The sequence below is a fragment of the Lampetra planeri genome, chromosome 33 (genome assembly GCF_965212315.1).
Source record: "Lampetra planeri chromosome 33, kcLamPlan1.2.h2, whole genome shotgun sequence".
NCBI classification, from domain to species: domain Eukaryota; kingdom Metazoa; phylum Chordata; class Hyperoartia; order Petromyzontiformes; family Petromyzontidae; genus Lampetra; species Lampetra planeri.
The window spans coordinates 8,600,219-8,622,380 of NC_136139.1; the positions used below are offsets into that span (position 1 = coordinate 8,600,219).

At 45.1% G+C, this 22,162-nt stretch overlaps 1 protein-coding gene across 1 annotated transcript; it reads right to left on the reverse strand.

Annotated features, from left to right (window-relative positions):
- Window positions 1-4,547: 4,547 nt before the first annotated feature.
- STIP1 (stress induced phosphoprotein 1) lies at window positions 4,548-21,389 on the reverse strand. The gene is made up of 14 exons (XM_078610217.1): window positions 21,282-21,389; window positions 18,388-18,597; window positions 17,771-17,912; window positions 14,212-14,365; window positions 13,664-13,838; window positions 12,827-12,953; window positions 12,275-12,377; window positions 10,994-11,114; window positions 9,903-9,999; window positions 8,736-8,860; window positions 7,463-7,499; window positions 7,218-7,321; window positions 5,902-6,074; window positions 4,548-4,917 (listed from the first exon to the last, which is right to left on the reverse strand). The coding sequence occupies exons 1-14, from the start codon at window positions 21,297-21,299 to the stop codon at window positions 4,845-4,847; spliced, it is 1,659 nt and encodes a 552-aa protein (XP_078466343.1). The 5' UTR covers window positions 21,300-21,389; the 3' UTR covers window positions 4,548-4,844.
- Between the last annotated feature and the right edge of the window lie 773 nt (window positions 21,390-22,162).

The window sequence follows — 22,162 nt, forward strand, 5'->3', positions numbered from 1 at the left end:
AAACAAAAACAGTTTTACGTATTAATTTTGATAATTGGTGTCAATGATGCTACTTATCATGCTTACTGTCTGTGATCTTGAATGCTGATGCTTGCTGACATGTAGAAAGACACACTTTCTTTCTACTGACAGTAACCTCCTGGTTACACCAGCCCACAGGGGGTTATTTTGTCCGTCGTGCAGGGAGGGGCTGGGTGGGGAGGGTGGGGACGGGCTGGGTGGGGAGGGTGGGGCTCGGTGGGGAGGGGAGGGTGGGGAGGGGCTGGGTGGGGAGGGAGGGGCTGGGTGGGGAGGGTGGGGCTTGGTGGGGAGGGGAGGGTGGGGAGGGGCTGGGTGGGGAGGGTGGGGCTTGGTGGGGAGGGGCTGGGTGGGGAAGGGAGGGCTGGGTGGGGAGGGGCTGGGTGGGTGGGGAGGGGCTGGGTGGGAGGGGTGGGGATGGGTGGGGAGGTGCTGGTCACCCCGTGGTGCCCTTATAAAACTCAACGTTTAACCTACTCACGCCGGCTTGTGCCCGCCCTCACAGTTGGGCATATTTGCGGAATACACCACGCCGCCGTTGACCCTGGCCATTGACCGAGCAACCCAACGTTCCTACCAGCTCCTTCCGCAGGAATGTGTTTTGGCTATTACTTTTTTTTCTGCCCGTATTAAGACGGCTGTACGCCGCATGGACCTAAAAGCTAAATTTCCCTGTACAAGAATACGGGTAAACCGTATGGGTTGACAGCTATAGACAATTGTGCAGCACAATGCTGTGGAATAAACCGGCATCAAGACTTTGACGAGGGGCATATTTAAGCCATTTTTTTCCAAGACAAAATATTCATGTTATTTTAGGTGGTTGTGTGGCTCAGAGGTCAGAGTGCTGAGCCAGAACTTTTAACAGAGTCAAAGTCAGATGCGTGTCTCATTACACCGCGGATTCCTATACATCACGGGTCAAAACTACATTTTATTTTGACCCAGGTAAGGTCCACAGTACCAAATAGCTCTTTTTCACAAGCGTCCTCCTGGCCACAAATGAACACATTTCTGCGGAGGGAGCTGGTAGGAACGTTGGGTTGCTCGGTCAATGGCCAGGGTCAACGGCGGCGTGGTGTATTCCGCAAATATGCCCGACTGTGAGGGCGGGCACAAGCCGGCGTGAGTAGGTTAAACGTTGAGTTTTATACGGGCACCACGGGGTGACCAGCCCCTCCCCACCCAGCACCACCCCTCTCACCCCCCACCCAGCCCCACCCTCCCCACCCAGCCCTTCCCCACCCTCCCCACCCAGCCCTTCCCCACCCTCCCCACCCAGCCCCTCCCCACCCAGCCCCTCCCCACCCAGTCCCTCCCCACCCAGCCCCTCCCCACCTAGCCCCTCCCTGCCCCTCCCATTTTTGAATGCACGACTACCTTACGGACACAATAATCCCCTGTGGGCTGGTGTAACCAGGTTCCTACCAGTATAAGCTCAACGAAGTGGCTTATCGTGTGTAAATGTATGTCCGTCAAATAACTCTAAACGCACGGTGATTGCAAATGTGAAGGGAAAAAACCGGAGACAATTCCACGCGACCACGGGGAGAAGGGACACCGCAAACTCCAAATATTCATGCGACAGGGTCGAAACCCACGACCCCCTTTGCATACCAGGCGTGGGAGATGACCTCCTGCACACCAGTTGAGGGCGATCACATTCCACCACCGCGGTACCCCGAAGTAATGTGGCGTTCAATTGCCCACACGTCCTCTCTTCATTGATTGTGCATGCACAGTTACGGCAAATTCGTCACCCACGGCACTCTAACTCCCCCGGTCGTTTCGTTTGCAGTTGGGCACTCAGAATCGCAAGGCACGGTGACCACGTGCACTCCCCCCACATTAACGCAACGTTTTGGTTTAGCCATGCTTGTTTGTTGTACTACAGAGTTAGCCTGATAACTTTAATCTACATTGTCTTATTGTTGTTATTGTTTGACTTGCATCCCACTGGGATTTTTGCACACAGCGTTGAAATACGGTGTTTTTTTCTGGAAGACTTTGCTGTTTTTTTCCAAGATTTTTCTGTTGTGTAGTCACTTTAAGATGTTTTTTGTTCATGTTTTTGTTTTGTGGCGGTTGCACCCGAGTCAAGAGCCGCATGGCTCACAGGGTTATCTCCATATATACAAAAGGCAAAGTTGTGATTATGTGTCTGTTCAAAATGTTTAGCGTACTTCCCGACATGCAACAAACTGGAAATTTGCCATGTGGGTACTTTCCAGACTGCACACCATGCAAACATTATAAAAATACACTTTTGTTTTTTTTGGGGGGGGGGAGCTCAATAATGCAGATATTTTTGCATGACAAGTGAGCGGACGTCAAATCTGTCACGTGACCCGCGCATGTGGCAGCGTAACGCATTGTAGTGTAGTGGTTAGCGCGCCGCGCTACGAACCCGGACACCCGAGTTCGATTCCCGCTCACGGCCACCACCGGTGACGATTATTTGAACCGGTCCTGGGCCTTCCCGAGGTCGACTCAGCCTCAAACGAGTAATTGGTAATTGGTGTGGTGTGTGAACATCGCCACTGGAGAGACAAAGACGGCCGGGCGTGGTGAATTCAAGTCCCGGGCGAAGCCGGGTAGTAAAGCTAGTGTTTATATATGGGAGAAAACCACAGCGCTGAGTAAACCACGCATACGAGGGGGGGGGGCAACACTGCTCCCAAATGGATGGAACACAGTTGGAGTCCACGTTTTTCTGCACCACGTTCTTCTGGCAAGGCAGGGTTACAGCTCCACGTTCACGTCCACGGGGAGTTTCACAACATTTTGGTCCACCAACCCACACCTCCACACGTGTTCGAGAATCTGGGTTTCAGCCGCCCGTTATTAAACCAGATTCTTAAGTGTTGTGAAATGAAAGCAAAAAACGGCTCATTCCAGCTGGGAATTTAAAACACCAGTATGACTCTTGCAAGTCTCCTAAGTGTGTGTAGGAGGGTGTGCTACTTGTATGTAAATTACGGTTAGACACACAGAAGTCTTGGGTCATTTGTTGACCAACCTTGATGTCCTCGTGGTATCAACACTGATATATTTTTTGATTTAAAGCTTTCGTGACTGCAGGGATTCATCTTCTTGGTTCTTTCGGTAAAGTCACGTAGAATGGAAGTAATAAAATAAAACTTAAAATACAGCTGCTTGCGTTGTGGCCGAAACGTCGTGATAATTATTTTATTTTTATTATTTCCCTTCTACGTGACTTTACCGAAAGAACCAAGATGAACACTGATATAGTCAAAGGTATTTTTGGGTGAGATTGCGTATGTGTCGCGACCAATATTATCGTGTTGATGATACTTAGTCCACGAGCCCCTAACAGATATTTCACTGTCAGTACAGTACCATGCGATGGCGTAACAGTAGTTGGTTCAAATTTATGAATGTGGCCAACAATTGTGACAAGAGCGGGTTAACACATTCACTCTGATTAACCACTTATATAGGTACTGTCACATTTCTGATCATTGGTGGTACCAAAGTTTGCTCTGGCCCATGGACTAATTACGCCTCAACACCTCGTGCCCTCACAATTCGATGAACTCTCACAATACAGCCACAAGAACGTAAATATTTTGGTGCATTGTAGCACCTATATGTGGTTGTAGAGCAGTGTTTTTCCACAAACTTTTATAGGGGGGCCACTTTCGCCGATAAGAAATCAAGCGAGGGCCGCCACACCGCCTGCAAGGGGTGGTTTCACATGTGTATTGTCGGGGGCCACACTAAAGGCCGCCAGTGGGCCACCGGCCTTGCAATTAAGAACACTCAAGAGGGTCATGTTAATTGCAAACCATAGGCAAATTCAGCAGCCATCAATTCTTACGCAAAGTTCGATGAGTGCATCAATTAACAAAAATGTTAAGCTAATCGATGTATTGTGTGGCCATCACTAGAACACACCTTTTGGGGCTTAAGAATGCCTGGAGAGAAAACAAGGAGTCTTATCTCAATCATAAACCCCACTCAACTCGACCTCGAAGCTTAAAAGTGCATATTATAAGAGTAAGGTCAAGTGCATTTAAGTTGCCAAATTCCCACCGAAAACCCCTTAGGCTTTTAAGTGGAAAATAATCTATAACACCACTCATCTTTGCTAATCTCTACTAGTGTCAAAATGTTTAAATATAGAAAAAGAAAATCTATGAAAAAATAGTTTCAGATTTCACATATCAACATGTAAATTCCAACACAGTGATTGTTTTCAAATGCCAACTAAATGTTTATTAAATATCTGAGATATTTTTTTTTTACAATAAGACACAGTAACTTGAAATAAGTTCCAATTATGCATTAAATTTTTTAAAAAATGCTTCCTATTATAAATGAATGTAATAATACAATTCCCACATCCAATTTTAAATGGGAATGAAGTGCGCAGCCTAACATTGTGTTGGTAACTAGGTATGCGTGCCCTGTGGACATTTTCACATGCATAGGAAGGCAAGGGAGAACCAGAGAAAACACAGGAGAGAGGTCCAAGACGTGGTTCATTAATCATTTCTGGAGGCGTCTTTCATGTTCGATCTGTCATTTATTCTACCATAATTGCCGAAGACCACAGCACCAAAGCACACAACCAAAGGTGGCGGGTGGCCGCGCACAATGTCAAACTGAAAAACGCTAACAATGAGCCACTATGTTAAACAGACATTCCCCCTCCCACCCCCTCATCGAGTCATCGTCGTGAATAGATGGCGGTGCCATACAAGTTGTATTCACGTGCGTGGGTGTGCCTTTACTTTGGGCCTTTTGACACAGGCTGGAGGATTCATTATTTAGTTATCTTTTCTCCCTTGTAGTTGAAGGCATCACCGAATGGCAATGAGGCCGATGTCGATCAGCTTCTGGATTTTTTTCGCAATCCCTGGGTTCTTCAAGTGCCTGCAAGAGAGCCAAGTATTTACACGCGTCCATTTGAACAAGATCACTCGGATTTTTTTTTTTTACAAAAGAACTTCTGCCAAGTGTAGCAAGGTTCACCACTCAATACAAGTGAGGACTTGAAATTGAGCTGTGGGGCTGGGACGGTTGAGATGTGTGGGGGAGCGGAGTATGGGTGGAAGCAGAGAGTGGGGGGGGTGAGTACTGCTGTAGAGTGATGAGTGCGCACTGGAGGTGTACGTGGCTGAACCTCGAATAAATTAACTGTACTGGCATCACAATGCACGCTGCCTGGACATCCGACGTGCATCTTATTTACTGGAGTGAAGGCTCGGGAGGATTCCCACATTGTGTCTGCGCAAGTGTCCCGTAGGACAAGGCAAGCACCAGAGACGGGACAATGTTTCGAATCAAAATGGAGCAGCAGAGTATACAGCAAGTGTAGATGGACGCATTAAAAGCTAGAGGTTTTGCTTGGCATGGCTGCATAGATGCATACGAAGAGTAAAAGTGGGCTTGGGCACGACACATTACTATAAAGGGATTATGGGTGTGATAATCACAGTGGCAGCCAAAGGCAGAGGTGGGACAAAGTCATTGTTATGCAAGTCCAAGTCGAGTCGCAAGTCATCAAATTCATGACTCGAGTCTGACTCGAGTCCAAGTCACATGACTCGAGTCCACATCTCATAGGTGGGACAAAGTCATTGTTATGCAAGTCCAAGTCGAGTCGCAAGTCATCAAATTCATGACTCGAGTCTGACTCGAGTCCAAGTCACATGACTCGAGTCCACACCTCTGGCCAAAGGAGTAAACACGTCCACCACAAAGGAGCAGTGAAATCAGCTGGAATGTAGATTTTAGATGGATTATTACATCACAGGACCATGAGAGAACTACTCCGGGAGGCCTTCATCCAACTGCGAATTACGATGGCCACATAACTGTGAGTAACCCATGTCCGTGGTTCTGTGTGGGACTCACTCTTGCAGGGCCCGCGGATCCTTCTGCATCTGCTCCAGGATGATACGCATCGCAGGGTCCGACATAATCTGCTGCACCTCGGGGTCAGACGCTGCACGTCTCTTCACGGCTTCCGGGTCATCCTCTCGCGTGTACTGCGAGATGGTGCACCGTTGGTACCCTTCTGTCGCTTCCTAAGCACGACGCAGAGGGGAGGCAACCGTGTACGAAAACCACAGGCAAAAACGCCACCGCGCACACACACACAAGCACCGTATATGTAAGCGATCCGGCCAGGTGGCTCTGTGGTAGAGTCAGCTGCTCGCGATCGGAATGTTGAGAATTAAAATCCTATGATTTCAATTCAAATCCTGGCTGGGGGTTGACTCAGCCCATCATTCCTCCGGAGTCAATGCAATTAGTACCAATCTGTGAGGAAGTAAAGTGGTTGTCCCGTGAATATACTCGCCCCTGCCGGAGGAGAGGGGCACCACCTCAAGGCTTACTTGAGCAGGACATCTCTTTTACTTGACAATACAAGCACAGATCTGATATAAACAATACATGCTTACATTGCACGAGTGGGGGAAGGCAAAGGGCAAGATCTGATCTAAGCACACCTCATACATAAGCACAGTTGGCCTCGTTCCCAAGGAGTGTGCTTAAATCCAGCTTCTACCGTATTGTAATTCATGCCTTTTGATAAGATGATTTGGGTAACGATTCAAGACTTTTTTATTTTCTCAAAATTGTTATCCAAATTATCAGAACTTTCGCAGAGAAGTGCAACCCTTCGTGTTAGAGAACGGTCTGCAGAAACGGATATCACAGATCTACTGTTGACATGACCTTCAAGTGACCTCTGGTCCACACGGTAGCAATGATCGTCACGTGGTCATCAAACTGATATTTTGAATTCTCAGGGATAAAATTATCTTGCGTGCAGGACCAAGGTTAATATCATGGGTTCTTATATCCTGTCATTGGTGACCAAGCTGAGATCATCAACTCAGTGAAGAACCCGGTTTAAGCATAGGGCGGCCTGGATTTGAACCCAGGGTATCCAAGCGTTGCCAAACTCAGCGTTCTGACAAATCATCCAGCCACCTCAAGTAAATATCTTTTTCATTGTGGTGAATGTATCAGCATCACCTTGTGGCTCCATAGGTCACATGAACCCATTACACAATACAAATACAATTAAAAACATCCATTCTCAGGGCATGCGACCCAATGCCTGAGAAATCAGTGTTAAAATGATCAATCAGTGCATTCCTACACACTATCAGACACCAACTCGCAGACACCGACACGAAGGAGAGTGTGGCAGGCAGTACCTTGCAGTTAGGGTCGAGCTCGATGGCCTTCTGATAGACATCCATGGCTTTGGCAAAGTCCTTCATTGCTTCCATGGCAGCAGCCTTCCTGGTGTAGCCCTTAACTGGAACACACAATTTGAATATTCCCACATTGACTCTAGTTTTGAATTCCAATGGCTTGGAGGGGGTACAAATGGGGCTTAAAGCAGCCAATTACATTGTCAATGGCACTTGTGCAAAGGAGCATCTCTTGAAACACTTACTGAACGTCGGATCCAATCGGATGCAGTCTTCACAGTCCTGTCGGCGCAGAGTCAACAGTCAATGTTTAGCGTTGCCATTTGGAGGAAGAAGTTACAAAAATATGAGCGCACTGACAAGGGGATGCAACAAAACAATGCAGGATCTGTGGAACTTCCAACAACATATTACAGATTTGCAAATTTCGGCAAACTATTTACAGTACAACCTATTCAAACCGTTTGGTGCATGCAGAAATTATTTTTCACCGCACATAGTTAACCACATTAATCGGAGGTGTGTACTAATGAAGCAGGTATATGGTTCTAGGGATGAACATCTGGACCCTCACTCCCTCCTCACCAACCCACACTGACCACCATGGTGAAGTATGGTCAAACAATCGCCACGACCGATAGAGCGTGGGGGGTCTTAATTCAGGAGTGGATTAATAAAATGTTACCAATTATCTAATGTTTTGCCTGCATTTACATGGTTAATCTATGACCAAATCACCCTGACTTTGCTCAATATTGTCCAATCTCTGAAGCCAAGCAGGATCAAGCTTGTAGTGTTTGGACAGGAAACTGCTGTGCACGATAGGGTTTGGCGTTGTTAAAGACTGCATGGTTGGCAGCAGAAGGCAGTGCAGCAGGATCTATTGTTGTCCCGTACTTTCTCGTCAACCCGCACCTTCCAATACATCGAGACAAACCCAGCGCCGCCTGTTTGCCTAAAATCACACCACCCCTTCTGGATCAATGCAGCCCGACTCCACTCCACAAATTAAAATGAAGGCAAGAAATGAAAGCAAGTCTGGACTGTGACCGACGTCAAAAATAAACATCTCATACAAGATCCTACCATGGAACCTCCCGCTTTCAACCTTCCCACCGCCAACGGTCGACCATCAACCGAATCAGGACCGTGCATGGCCGATGCGGTCATCCGATGCGCAAAACGGCACGTAAAAAAGATTTGTCGGCCTGCGAGTGCGGCCACAAATCCCAAACCATTGACCGCATCGTAAAAACTCCGCTACTGCTGTCTTCAACTCCCTTAAAGGAGGAATGGATGAGATCCACTCTACGTCTGAACAGGCAATCGAGTGGATAAAACATCCATGATGACATCTTTAATCTATGAATACACCTTTTCTGCACCTTCGCCACCAAACCCACACTGGCCAGCGTGGTCAAGTCTGGTCACACACGGCATGGACAGGTCCCTTGTCCAGCAGTGGATTTGACAAAGGGCTGTACATGTTCCGCTCATGTCATTCAGAGCGCTCAGAACCTTTAGTGCCAGTTGGAACTCCGCCAGCTTGGTGTAGCATGCAGCGCGGTTGCTGTACAGCTTGGCGTCGTTGGGATTGCGGCGCAGGGCTTCCGAGTAGTGCCTCATGGCCATCGGGTAGTCCCCTGTGTGGAATCGGGAACAAGGACGGTGGCAATAAGTGCATCGGTGTGGCATGTCGCAGCTCCCATTACCCACACGGCACCGGTTGTTCTTGCGAAGCTTCGCGGAAATATTTAGGCGGATGCAACCGAAACTTTTTTTCCCCAATCAACCGCTGCACCGTTGTACAGTATTCCCTCGTTTTTTGCGAGGGATACGTTCCGGGGATGGTCATGAATAGCAAATTTCATGGATAATATTGGCCAACGAAAACATTAAATATATAGGCTATTAAATAGATAAAAAATATTATATCACCAAAAAGTTTAAATATTAAATTTATAAATATTAAAGTATTGCATCACTTTTTCTCTCACCACTTTCTTTCTCTCTCTCAACGCAGTAGAGTACCAGATGCGATTCGCGAACGGCCAACATCGCGGATAGCAAGTTCGTGAATAACGAGGATAAACTGTAATTAAATTTCAGTTTTATTATCGCATGCGTGGTAAGAGTTACGAACGGTTAAAAGTTAACAATGATGAAAAACAGTGACGCATGACTTAGACTTTCGTTTCTGTCTTAATCTTCATTAAATATACTAGGGCGGGCGGGCGCTGTGAACACGGGAAATACAAGTTCGCTAACATCAATGGCACGTGAAGTCTGAACCAGTCCCTGGGACCCCCCCCCCTTCCATTTTTCACCCAGCCACAACCGACTGGCGTGGTGAAGTATGGTCAAACAACCTGCATAACTGACACGGCATGCAGAAGCGGGAGTGAATTGACAAAAGAGCTGCACATTATATAAATCCACAGGGAGGCACACAGCTGGAACATGGCTATTGGATACGCGCTGCAACTCGGGCGGTTACGCAAGCACATATGGCAACCATTACTACTGGCTGCGACAGGTGCCAACTATGAGGCTGGAACATTTACGTTGTCAAATGGGTGAAAGGTTAATCAAGCCAGCATCAATAAACACATCTTGCTGGATGAACAGCTTTGCAATGAGTGTCTTGTCAGGGCTCTGCAGGGACAGGGTGTCGAAGACACGCACCGTTAGTGAAGCTCTCATTCCCCTTGGTCTTCTCCTCCAGGGCCAGTTCGGGGTTGATGTATAGCAAGCGCTCCTGCTCTGCCAGAATTTTTTCCGCCTGTGCAGAACGCATACCATTTTGGTGAGCCAAGGCTAACCAACAGCAGACGCCGAACACTTTCTTTTGGGCTAGCTTACCATGCATTTCTTACATTAAACCACGGATATGCCAATCGATTACATGAATCCTTGCAAAAATACTTCTTCTAAATGCCGCTTATACAAAAGCTGCAGGATCTAGCAAAATGAATGAAGCAATTAGGAAGATATGGCGGCATCATAAATTAAAGTCCGATGGCCTCTTTTCTTGACACAGTTCATGCAACCAAAAACCTTTTTCCAATAAGGATACACAAGGTCCACGATATACTCTACAATAGCCGAGGGCCAATCATCACTGGAAAAGTTTACTGCACAATTATTTGTTTTGTAGGTAAGATGCGATACAATTGGGATTTAAATAGTGTCTAAATACAACGAAATCTCAAGACGCTCTACAAAAAAGGTGGGCATCATTTAGATTACCGAAAGAGACAGCTATAGGCAGAGGGAAGAGGTCTTGAGCCTGAACTTGAACAGGGGCAAAGAATCAACAGCGAAGCGTTCCAGACTACAAGGGCAGCAAAGGAGAATGACCAACCTCCCACTGAGTGAAGACAGAACCACATCACTATATGCTATTTCTGCCATGCTCTAAGTGGATGCATTGCTGGCGACAACTGCCCTGAGAAATTGCCCTAGGGTTCTTCAGTTATATATTTTCTAGCAGGCCACATCATAAAATTAGCTTGTCCTGGTGGCCCACGTGACGTCATGTTTTGACATCCGTTCATGACCGCCAAAAGTCTCCCAGTTTTTTGCTTGTATCCCAATAATGCTTAGCACTTGTCTCCAGCTCTTTCACCTCCCTATCGGTTCTTTATTATCGCTTTCATCTCAGAAGTACCCTCAATCTTTACGCCGATGAGCCATGGTCTCTCGGAACCACGGCTCGAGAATAATATAATCCTTGGCTGCATTAAACAAACACCAGCTGTGTGTGGATCTCTCACCAGCTGGCACTTCTTGAGGACGTCAGGTGTGCGATGTTCCGTAAGGGCCTTGTTGAAGGACTGGATGGCCTCCTTGTACTTCTCCTCCTTGAAGTAAGAGTTTCCAATGCGTGCATATGCTCTGTGATGTGACAAATCATGGACAAGTCATATCACCGCTGCAGCCTATTCATTCAAGATAACTTCAAAGTTCGTGGTTATTAGTTGCGTTATTAGTATTATGGCGGCGAGATGTTAACTACCTCGCCTGGCATACAGGACGTTGTGGGTTCGATCCCAAACTCCTGACGCCTGTATATTTGGAGTTTGCATGTTCTCCTGCTCACGTGGAATTTTCTCTTTTCCCCTCACCATTTAGAAATAGGTGTTTTAGAGTATTTGGCTGTTATAAATTTCCACTTGCTAAGCCACTTCGTTGAGCTGTCATTTGTGATAGCCAGGTTGCTTTTGAAAAAGATGTATACAATTTTTTTATAGTTTATAGTATTATGCTTGTTTATCCAAGAAAGTCTCACCGAGTCTCAAGACTCTTTTTCAGGAGGGTCCTGCCAAGTTTTTCGCTCTAGGGGGCGATATTGCCGAGTGCAATCCCAATTGATCAGCCCGCAGGCACTGGGACGTTTGGCCCAAACAACTGACACCATCACGTTTTGTCTAGCCACGGGAGGAAACTAGAGAACCTGGAGGAAAACCCACGGAAAAAGGGAAGAACTTACAACCTCTACACAGAAAGGCAGCGTTCGTACATTATACCTATGTTCTACATGGTTTTCCTACATAGCTTAATACATCACAATTGTTGTTGTCCATTGTAGATGCATACATCAAAATGTTTGACTCCTAGTTCAAGGTAGTCTCATGATTGTAAAAATATCCCCCTCCCAATCAATTGTATCCCAATTGTACTATTGGTGTCACGGCACGATATTAAGAAGATTCCATCTGAGCAGTGGAAGCCCCTGTGTTGGAGAAAGACCAACAGAAGCGGATACCAAATTAAGTGCACAACCAAATTTAATGTGGAATTTATGTACAGTTATTGATGCCTAATAACTACACTTCAGAACCTGATTTAATCACAGGCAGCTGCCTGGATTTTAACCGAGGATCTGTGGTGCCCGACTTAGCGCTATGACCTGAGCCACCTGGCCAAGTCACGTATAAGGTAGCTTTCATTTTTTTAAGGTAGCTATTTAATCACGCATAAGCCTCCCTTACAATGAGGGACCCCAAGCATCTGTAACTTTTTCTCACTCCTGAAGCAGACAATTGCACACTCACTTGGCCATGACCTTGTAGTCCTCGCGATTTTCTCGTCCCACCTCAATGGCTTTGTCGCACTCCTGCCGGCACTTTTCATACTCGGCTTGCTCAAAGTACACCGCTGCAATGTACGTACATCACGAACCAGTGCTGGATTATTCTCATTCTCCTCCGAGAATGTAGATTAATGTCACCGGCACTGCAATGTCACCAATACCACTTTTCCAGCGGTAAATCCTAGCCGAGTCAGTGCAGATCCACTGCGGTATGGGTGATTTTCCACTGGCTATTTTCCTGTGCCGAGCTGGAATCAAACCCTTGATATGCAACCCTCAGAAGACATCTGGATCGGGGGCCAAGCAGGGCCATTGGTAATGATGCATTTCAGTGCACGTGACATCAGTAAGTACACCGAAGACACAGCATCACTTCACATGCATGCGACTGTACTCATTCGTTACAGGGCGTAACCATTAACAGTCGAAAAGCATTCTGGTGCCTCTTGACCAATGCCGGCTGGCTTGGCAGGGCCCTGGCTCGGCTTGGTTGTGCAGTGGACGGTGGTCTTACCGGCCTTGTTGGAGAGGTAAGTCATGTTAGTTGGGTCCAGCTGAAACGCTTTGTCGTAATGCTCCAAGGCCACATCGAAGTTCTTTTGCTTGTATGCGGAATTGCCAAGTTCTTTTTCTTTCAGCGCCTGAAAAATGTGAACAAGCTCAACTATCGCTGCTTAGAAATACACTGGCCGATTTGTTGAGCTGCTCATGACCGAGTCTGGCACGTCAATTACTTTGCTCAAAAATCGCATCGCAACCTCACGATCACATTTTCTGGATTCACGGCTTATTAAACAAGAGTCTAGTGGAACTGTATGAGAAATAATACATGAATATAGACAATACAAATGTAAATGTAAAAATGGGACAAAAAAAGAATGGATTCTTGAATCGAATAGTGACACTAAATTGAGAAATGTAATTTATGACCAGGGTGGGTGATTTGTTGCATACAACTGTCATGACTAACAAAGGGGAGGCCTTCATCCAGCAGTCAATGGGACACAGTTCTGTAAATTAGGATTTTTTATTTATTTAATATGCTTAAAACTTGACATATCCACAAACCAAATTTTCCAGTTATGGGCTGACCAAAATTGCAAGTGGGAATGTTAACCTTCTTTATTTTTTTACTTAGGCTTAAGAAACTTTGTATATGGACGTTTTTGAAGAGTGCTGAAACCAAATGTTATAATCGGATTCTCGATAACTCCATATTTTTGGTACTTTTTGTTTAAAAGCGTGCTTAAAAGCAGGTCACAGTCCGTTTCTCCAGTTGCTACCACGAGAAATATAAATCAAGAATGGTGTCGTTAATCAAACAGATATATTTTTTCCCCCCAATGCAAACCTGGCGCTTGTTCTCAGGAATGTCCTCCTCCATGGGCTCTGGCTTAGGCTCCGGTTTGGGCGTCGATTTGGTTGGAGGCGTGGCGGGCGAGTCGTCCTCGTCATCGTCATGCATCTGCAGGTCGACTCCCAGCAGCACGCTCAGCGTCACCATCACCCGCGGATCTTGCAGCTTGCTGCAACGGCGGCAGACCACCGTCAACAAGCAGCGCGGTGTCACAACTCGGGCGGCGTCACAGGCAATTTAAGCGTCACAGGCCATGCGGTGTCACAGCCCACAGGGGAAGCAGCAGTAACATGCACAGTAATACAAAAATATAATGTAGGGGTTGTTGCTGCAGAATGAGTCACCTCTTAATGAGACTTTGATTGCGGTAGTAGAAAATACGTGGAGGGAAGTAGAGTGAAATGAGTGGGGGAGGTAGGCAAGGGTGAGTCCGTGGAGGATTGTGAAGACCGTGTGATCTTTACATTGATCTAGAATTGAAGCGGGTGCCAGTGGAGGCATCGGCTGGAGTCTGGCAGCTGCACAAGATTGTGCCATCACACCTGGCAATGAGGTTGGGGTTGTCCTGCAGCTCAGTGATCAGCTGCTGGTAAGTGGGGTCTCCCAGCCACGGTCGTGTCCGAGAATCGCTCTCCAGCTTTTTGATGAGGTCAGGACTGGAGAACGGGTTGGACAGCGATGATCGCGTCTTGGTGGCTGTGGAATTATTGCAAGACAAAAGTCAAGTCAGGTGTGGGAGCAATACCAAGACAGTGTGTAGTAGCATCCACCCTCTCATGCCATCCCCTAGGAGGTCCCTCATGGAAAATTCCCAAGTGACTCCCCTTCGGAGGGGTCCCTCCTCGGAAAACCCCCAAGCGAGCTTTCTTAAGAGTGCCTCTTTGCAAATCCCCCCCGAAGGCGAGTTATCTTCCAAGGGGTCCTTCCTGGCAAAGCCCCAAACGAGTTCCATTCAACCCACCAGCTCAAAGAACCTGGTGGGTATGGGTCAACCAAGGGTGAGAGCGAGAAGCCTCGTACTCGGTGCTATAACTGACATTCTCTTTTTCATGCGGATAGCAAGTTTCGTGTTACGTTTTCAAAAATAAAAAGCCATCTCTATATTGATCCAAAAATCTATATAAAAACTCCTGCATAGGCAGCAGACATGTCACAATTTACCCCCTCCAGCAACGTAATAAAATGCCACAATGAGGAACCAGGATTAGTTTTGGCGATCAATATTTACGTCTCGTTTTTGCCATCTTGTTCATATTTATCTTTTGACTGTCTTACTTATACAATTGTATTTTCTACGTTGACTAAAATGTAACTATACAATGTAAGTATAATACAGCATAAAATTTAACTAGTGGAGATAAACAAGCAGACTGCCCACAACACCAAATTATGTGTCTTAAAATGAAGTTGAAGTTCCTAAGGTGGAGCCAATGGCAGAGACATAATTTTCAGGTAGGGGGGGGGGGCAACCCCTCCAGCAATGAAAAATGATAGTTGTTAGTAAGGACTTGTCCCTTGCTTTTTATTCGACGCGTGTGCGGCGATGGCACAGCCATCCATCGAGGGTCGAATTCGAACCGTGTGTGATTGGCATCGCGCTCGCTGAAGGTGTGTTTGCCTTCAGGGAAGTCGTGTACTGTATACGCAACTGCGCACAATTCTGTGCTTCTTTCGGTAAAGTCACGTAGAAGGGAAGTAATAAAATAATAAAAATAAAACATAATAAAATTATTCTCACGACGTTTCGGCCATAACGCAAGCAGCCGTCCTCAGGTGAAAACCAGGTCCGTCTCTGTCGCTTTAACGGACCTGGTTTTCACCTGAGGACGGCTGCTTGCGTTGTGGCCGAAACGTCGTGAGAATAATTTTATTATGTTTTATTTTTATTATTTTATTACTTCCCTTCTACGTGACTTTACCGAAAGAAGAAGATGAATCCCTGCAGTCACGAAAGCTTTAAATAAAAAAAATACAATTCTGTGAGTCACTTATAACTGCTTTGCCGTTACTTATTGCCAATTATGGACTCAGACTATTGTCCTATCATCTCATAGAGTCCCTGGCATGTAATAATATGCTACACAGTGGCAGTGGGGGTCGCAAAATGCCGATGTATTACTAATAAACCCCAATGATCCGATCAAAATTAGGGATTTCGATCGGATCATTGGGGGGGCACGTGCCACCCCACCCCCTACACTGGCTCCGCCAATGGGTGGAGCCAAATGAAGACATCTTAACTCGGAAAGTAATAAAGGATCAATTAATTGCTTAAAAATTATTTATTACGCTTCTACACATCGAACTACATACATATGAATTATTAACGATCTATGCAAATAACATTTAATGTTACATTTCGGCTCATGTGGAACAAAAGTGCACAAATAAGAGCTATTTTTTTTTACTGAAAATAAGACGGTACAAAAAAATCTGATAACCCAATACATCTCGCTCTTCAATTATCAGGCAGATTAAGTGGATGACAATATTTAATTATTAAGTGAATTGTGGGCCAGTTGTTTGGAGATTATTCAATAAAGAGATATAAAATTGGATTAAAAAGCATTACAATGAAGCTGGCATGGGCTAACTTCTAAACATGAATAATATATTTTTCTAGGAGAACTATGAAATGATCCAAAAAAATATGGATTCTTGTATAAAAATCACCAAACCCGGCTCATGATAAGTCGTCAATGTGTTGGGAAGACGGAGGAGTGAATAATTACCAAGTTACTAACACAAGTAAAACCAAATTTCTTACGGTAGACAGGATCTTTCAAGTATATGAGCAGATACCTTTAACAAACTTTTTTCCCAAAAGACTATGGGAAGGGAGAGGAATACATTCAGAACCATGAATGACAATCACAAATTTCACATTTCATTGTCGTGTGCCACACTTTGCATCTGGTTAAAATTTCAAAAGTTAAAAAGTTTATTTATTTACAGAAGTTATAACTCATGAGACCAGGACAGTCTCATCATCTAGTGTGTCACCTGGGTCACCAAAATGACAAAGGCAATAATAAAATACAATGAAACATCATTCTTTCCAAGTATGTGATGGAAAAAATTATTGAAATGGATAAAATAAAAACCAAATTGACAGCCACAGTAAAACTATAGCGTAATAGAAAAAAAAATAGAAAACAATGCATAAATATATATCAACTAGCTTTTTTGCCCGTCAAAGGACAGGTGTATATTGCAGTAAATGTGAAATATTCAATAGAAAAACAGTTCAGCTCCTGATTAATAATGAGGGGGGGGGGGGCTCATGTGGAGTGACGTCACACGCGGACAACACAACACATTCTGGCTTATTTGATTAGCTTTTTCAATAAAGAAACGTCCAATTTAAAGCGAATTTGTGTAAAAAGATTTCTTTCCGCTCGGCCTTCTTCTGCGGGATTGTAAAAATCCACCCGCTCATGATTATTATGATTATTAATGACGGGAGGGGTCCTCTTTTGCAGTGACGTCATGTACGGATGTACATGACCTTCCTCTGCGTTTGTGTAAAAATGCACCCATTCATGAATATTAATGAGGGGGGGTGGGCCTCATGTGGAGTGATGTCCCGCGGGGGAGTGGGCCTCATGTGGAGTGACGTCATGCACAGGACACACCCATTCTTGGCTTATTATAGTAGGAAAATGAATACAATTAACAGTTGAGCATCACACTACAACATTGGAACCTCATTTGCCAGTAAAAAATATGACAATTGGTTTTTTACCCTTTTATCTGGCAACAAAACTGACACCTTTTTTTACGAGGAGTCATGTTTGAATAGACCACAATACCTGCAGTCATAACGCCTTTTGGAGTCATCTGGTCCAACACTATGTGAGACTAGGCTCTAAGGAAAGCTGTCTCGGGTGTGGACCAATCAACTTCAAGGACAGTGCATACATTATCAGAGTTATGTTTTTTGTTTGCATTATGACTGCAGGTATTGTGGTCTATGCAAACATGACTCCTCGTAAAAAAAGGTGTCAGTTTTGTTGCCAGATAAAAGGGTAAAAAAAACAATTATCATCACACTACAAATTAGGAATTCCAAACACATGGGCTTGCATGCAAAACTGGCACCTGATATGCGTTTCTCAACGTTCTTGAGTCCGTCCTTAAGCTGCGTGTTCCCAGACTCGTGCTTCAGCCCTTCCGTGTACGTTTTCTTGGCCTCCTCCAGCTGCCCCAGGAACTCGAGAGCTGCCGCCTTCCGAGAGTAACCCTGCACGAAGTCAAAAGACAGATCACCAATGAATGAACGGTTCCATTATTTTATTCAGCACCAAATTATAGCAAGGTGAGAATACAATACATTTTACAAAGGGCAAACGGCCGTACGCAAAAAAATATCAAATCGATGCTTTGCCAAAAGGCACACTAAGGGTATCGCCACCAGCAGTTCATTCAAGTCACCCGTTAACACACGTAGGCTTTCGCGACCAACATTATTCATAATGAAGTTTTTTTGGGTTGGATCGCATAAATATAAATGTGTCGTTCACCCACCACTACCCGACACAGCCAATTATGTGACAAACCTTATTAATTGGCTGTGTCTGGTGATGGTGGATGAACAAAACATTTATATTGACGCGACCTAACCCAAAAAACACCTTTATTATGAAGTCACCCTTTGTTCGCAGCTCGCTGAAACCCCAACATTGTGTTGTGCATGCACCAAACATCGCTGAAGTCACCTTGCCCCAGTCGGGCTTGAGCTCCACAGTCTTGCAGCCATCCTGCAGCGCCTGTTTGTAGTCGCCCTTCTTGGCGTAGGCAGCCGAGCGGTTGCTGTAGAGCACGTGGTTCTGGCTGTCGAGGGCAATGGCGTCCGTGTAGAAGCGCACGGCATCCTCGACGTTCCCCGCGCTCAGCGCCTTGTTCCCCTTGTCCTTCAGCTCGTTCACCTGTGCGTGCAGCAACAGCAGCAATAGCAGCAGAGGAGCAAATGCGTGAGCAGAGGAACAGCCCTCGAGTCCAGGGGTTGGTCAGTACCAACTTGAGTGACAAATACTACCAGTATCGCCATGGGAAGGACGTATCCACCCCTGAGCTGAAAGCTGTGTGTGTATATAGTCGATTTTATAGGCTTCCTATTTATTTTAATATTCCATGTACGTTTTGTTGCATTCGTTTTTTTACAAAATATTCTCTATAAAGCATACTATAGTGCCCACCTTGAGTGATCTCTTTCTCCTAAAAAGCTACCAATGACCTTAATATCATACATTTGTGATTTGTATATTTATTCAAGACAATTGTTAGCATGTGCCACTTGAGTGGTATGATTATCCTTATTTGGGCCATTGTCTTGAGCACTAAAAGATAACGGTGAGCTGATGGAGAAATAAAATGCGTCATCCTTGTCAGATGTCAATTTACTAATGTAGTGCGTGTATTAAAAGCATCTCAAAAGCCTTTCTTCGCACCTCTGTGATCCACTTTGGCAAGTCTACCAGCGTTCTACATTTAGATTTAAATTAGCTGATGTGCTTCATGCACCTTTGTTGATTAGCAGCATGTAGCAGACAACGTAAATGGGATTTGAGAAAAGGAGTATTGTGGTGCTGTTACAAATGGTTCTATGCCACCAAAAATAAAATCTATTTTTTCATGAAAGAAAATTCACCCAGCCCACAAACACATCATGAAAAACATAAATCGCATAGAATATGGCCATTGCTCTGGTAGTGCATTACAATAATGCACTCATGTGCATTGCAACATCCACCACATGACGGAAACATAATCCATAACACAGGTTTTTAGATCGCGTAAATATGGGTATTCATATTCTTGGTTCTTTCGGTTAAGTCACGTAGATAGAAAATTAAAATAATAAAATGAAAATTAAAACATGTGGCAACCGTGCAAGTGACATGCTGCATTGGAATGTAATGCAGAGGCCTAACACTGATCAATACAGGGGCCCAAAGTCAACAATGGTGACTGGGCTGCCATGCCATGATGCTCGCAAGGTTGTGCAGATTTTGGTTGGAGAGGCGTTACATAGAGCTTTATTTGTTATCACCGTTATCATCCTATCAGCAATAAATCCGGAATTAACCCGATCTTCTCAAATCTATATCGTGCTTGAAAGGGGAACCATCACGCACAAACTGGCTGTTACAATGCTTGATTGAGGGCTACGTTGCGGATAGCAGCCCTGCAAAATACATCGTTTTACCGTCCTTCTAAGCTCCCACGTCTGTTCCCCGCCTTCAACAATATGCATTCACCGGTGTGTTATGGTCAAACAACCCACATTCAGCAGCGGAATGAACAAAATGCGTACATTGTGACATTTTGTCCCATGTCACTTGCACCTTCAATTCGCCTAATCATTGTCAGATATTGCAAACTAACAAAGGTTAAGCTTGGCGAGTACGGTACTAGGATGGAAGACTGCTTAGGTGTTGTAGATTTCGGCTACAAGGTGACCAAGAGATGCAGTACAGCAATGGTTTATCTTAATTCCGTGGCCGAATTTTGAGTGTATAGGCGCTCCCGTTTACTCCAACATGAAACACGTCAATGTCACTGGAAAAACATCACAATGGAAAGCACTAAGGCTTCCCTGGATAAAGAGAACATTATGCTCATAACCATCACCACGAGTACCAACGTCCTAAAAAAAAACGTTACGATCGTGTCATAAAGACCATCATAATCACATGTTTCTGACCCGCCCCTACTGGATATATGCGAACAACATATTTCACAGCTCATCGGATTTCTCCAGGATAAATACACACATTCGGACATCCATTTTGTCAATCCATTGCTGGAGAACGGCCTGCGCGCGGGTGGCGAAGTATGGTGATTTCACCATACTTCACCACGCTTGGTCAGGGTGTGTTGAAGACGGGGAGCATCGACATGGAAGAATTAAAGAGCGTTTGATTTTGCGCCACCGCTCTCCGATGGCCATCCCTTGCAGCCTATAACAAGCACTACCCCAAGCACTATTCAGGCACCTTTCACAGCCTCAACATGACTTTGCTTCCGAGGCCTGACGAGATCGGCGCAATCCAGCCGATTTGGTCATAGTCCATTTCATTACATAATCATCGTCACCACCATGTATTACCCTCACCACCACATCGCCAAGTCACCAAAACCATTGTCACCCATCATCAACCACCACCACCATCAACACCACCACCATCATTACCGTCACTCGCATCTCCAATTACCGGGGGGCCTCATGGCCCAACTTTAATGTCTAGGGCCCACGCAACCAACGTAGCGCTAATCAACAAAAGGAATGACGAAATCGGCCCTCAATCAAAGCAAGCTCACAATCAGCATCATTCTGAAATACACACGGTACTAATATATATAGAAAAAAAATAGTTTTTCCCAAAACCCCGTAAATCCTCACTCGACCTAAGTCCACACGCGGTCAATGGCCCACGCCGGCTCGGACAACGGATCTAGGCAAGAGCGTAGGCTCGGTGAAGCCTCGGGTTTGACAACTTACACCGGGCCGCGCAGAAGAGCCGTCGTATTCATTAATCGCACGTTAAATTTGCTCGATTAACTCAATTTCGTTCGGTTATGTATTGCCTTGTAAGTCAGAGAGCCGTACCTTAGCTTGATCTGCCATGGTGCACCTTGCCGTTCGTACGCTTCTCAGACGCAGGCTTCTGGAACTTTCGTACTTCCTTCCCACGGGGTCGTCCACTCTGCACAGACGGGGGGGGAGGGGATTTATCGATTGGCTGAATTTTTTTATTTACACTCTAAATAGTAGTTCAACGTTTTTTTTTTGGTATGAATAATGTGATAGATAATATTTCGAATATTCTACTATGTTTTTTTGTTGACGTGTTATATTAAGTTGACATCGTTATGGTCTAGATTATTATACCCCCCCCCTCCGTTATGGGGAAGTGGACCGGTCCGTGGCTGGGCGGTGTTGAATGGAGGCGGCGTGGGCTCAGAACATGCGCGAATTTGTCGTCACTCGTCCCAGTCATTTATAATTTCTTTTTTTTCCCATATCAAAGTTGTTGTTTTTTGTTAAACCAAAATCGCGTCAATTAAACGCATACGACAGTTGCTTCCTGTTTTAAAAAAATCCACAACTTGTATGCGCATTCAGATGTATTTTGTAATTCTAATATTAATAGCAACCACTTTTTTTGTGTGACATTGCGTTGGCAGTGGCGTACAAGCAGCAAAATTAACAAAAACTCACATTTGGATATAACACTGCCATAAATGGAACAAGATATAAGAGGCGACGCTTCAGGCAATCGCCCTTCTTAAAAGCAGAGATCAGTGAAAACAAAATTTACAAATGTGTAGATTTCGAAGTGTCTTTTGCCAAAAATTTTTTAAGTAAACTAATTAAACAAGCAGACGATTCCGGTTTGTAAAAAAAATGCCACATTGTCCACATAAATATACAAAAAAAATGGTTTGCAATCAGGAACTTAATCTTGGATTATTAATTACGGTACATCG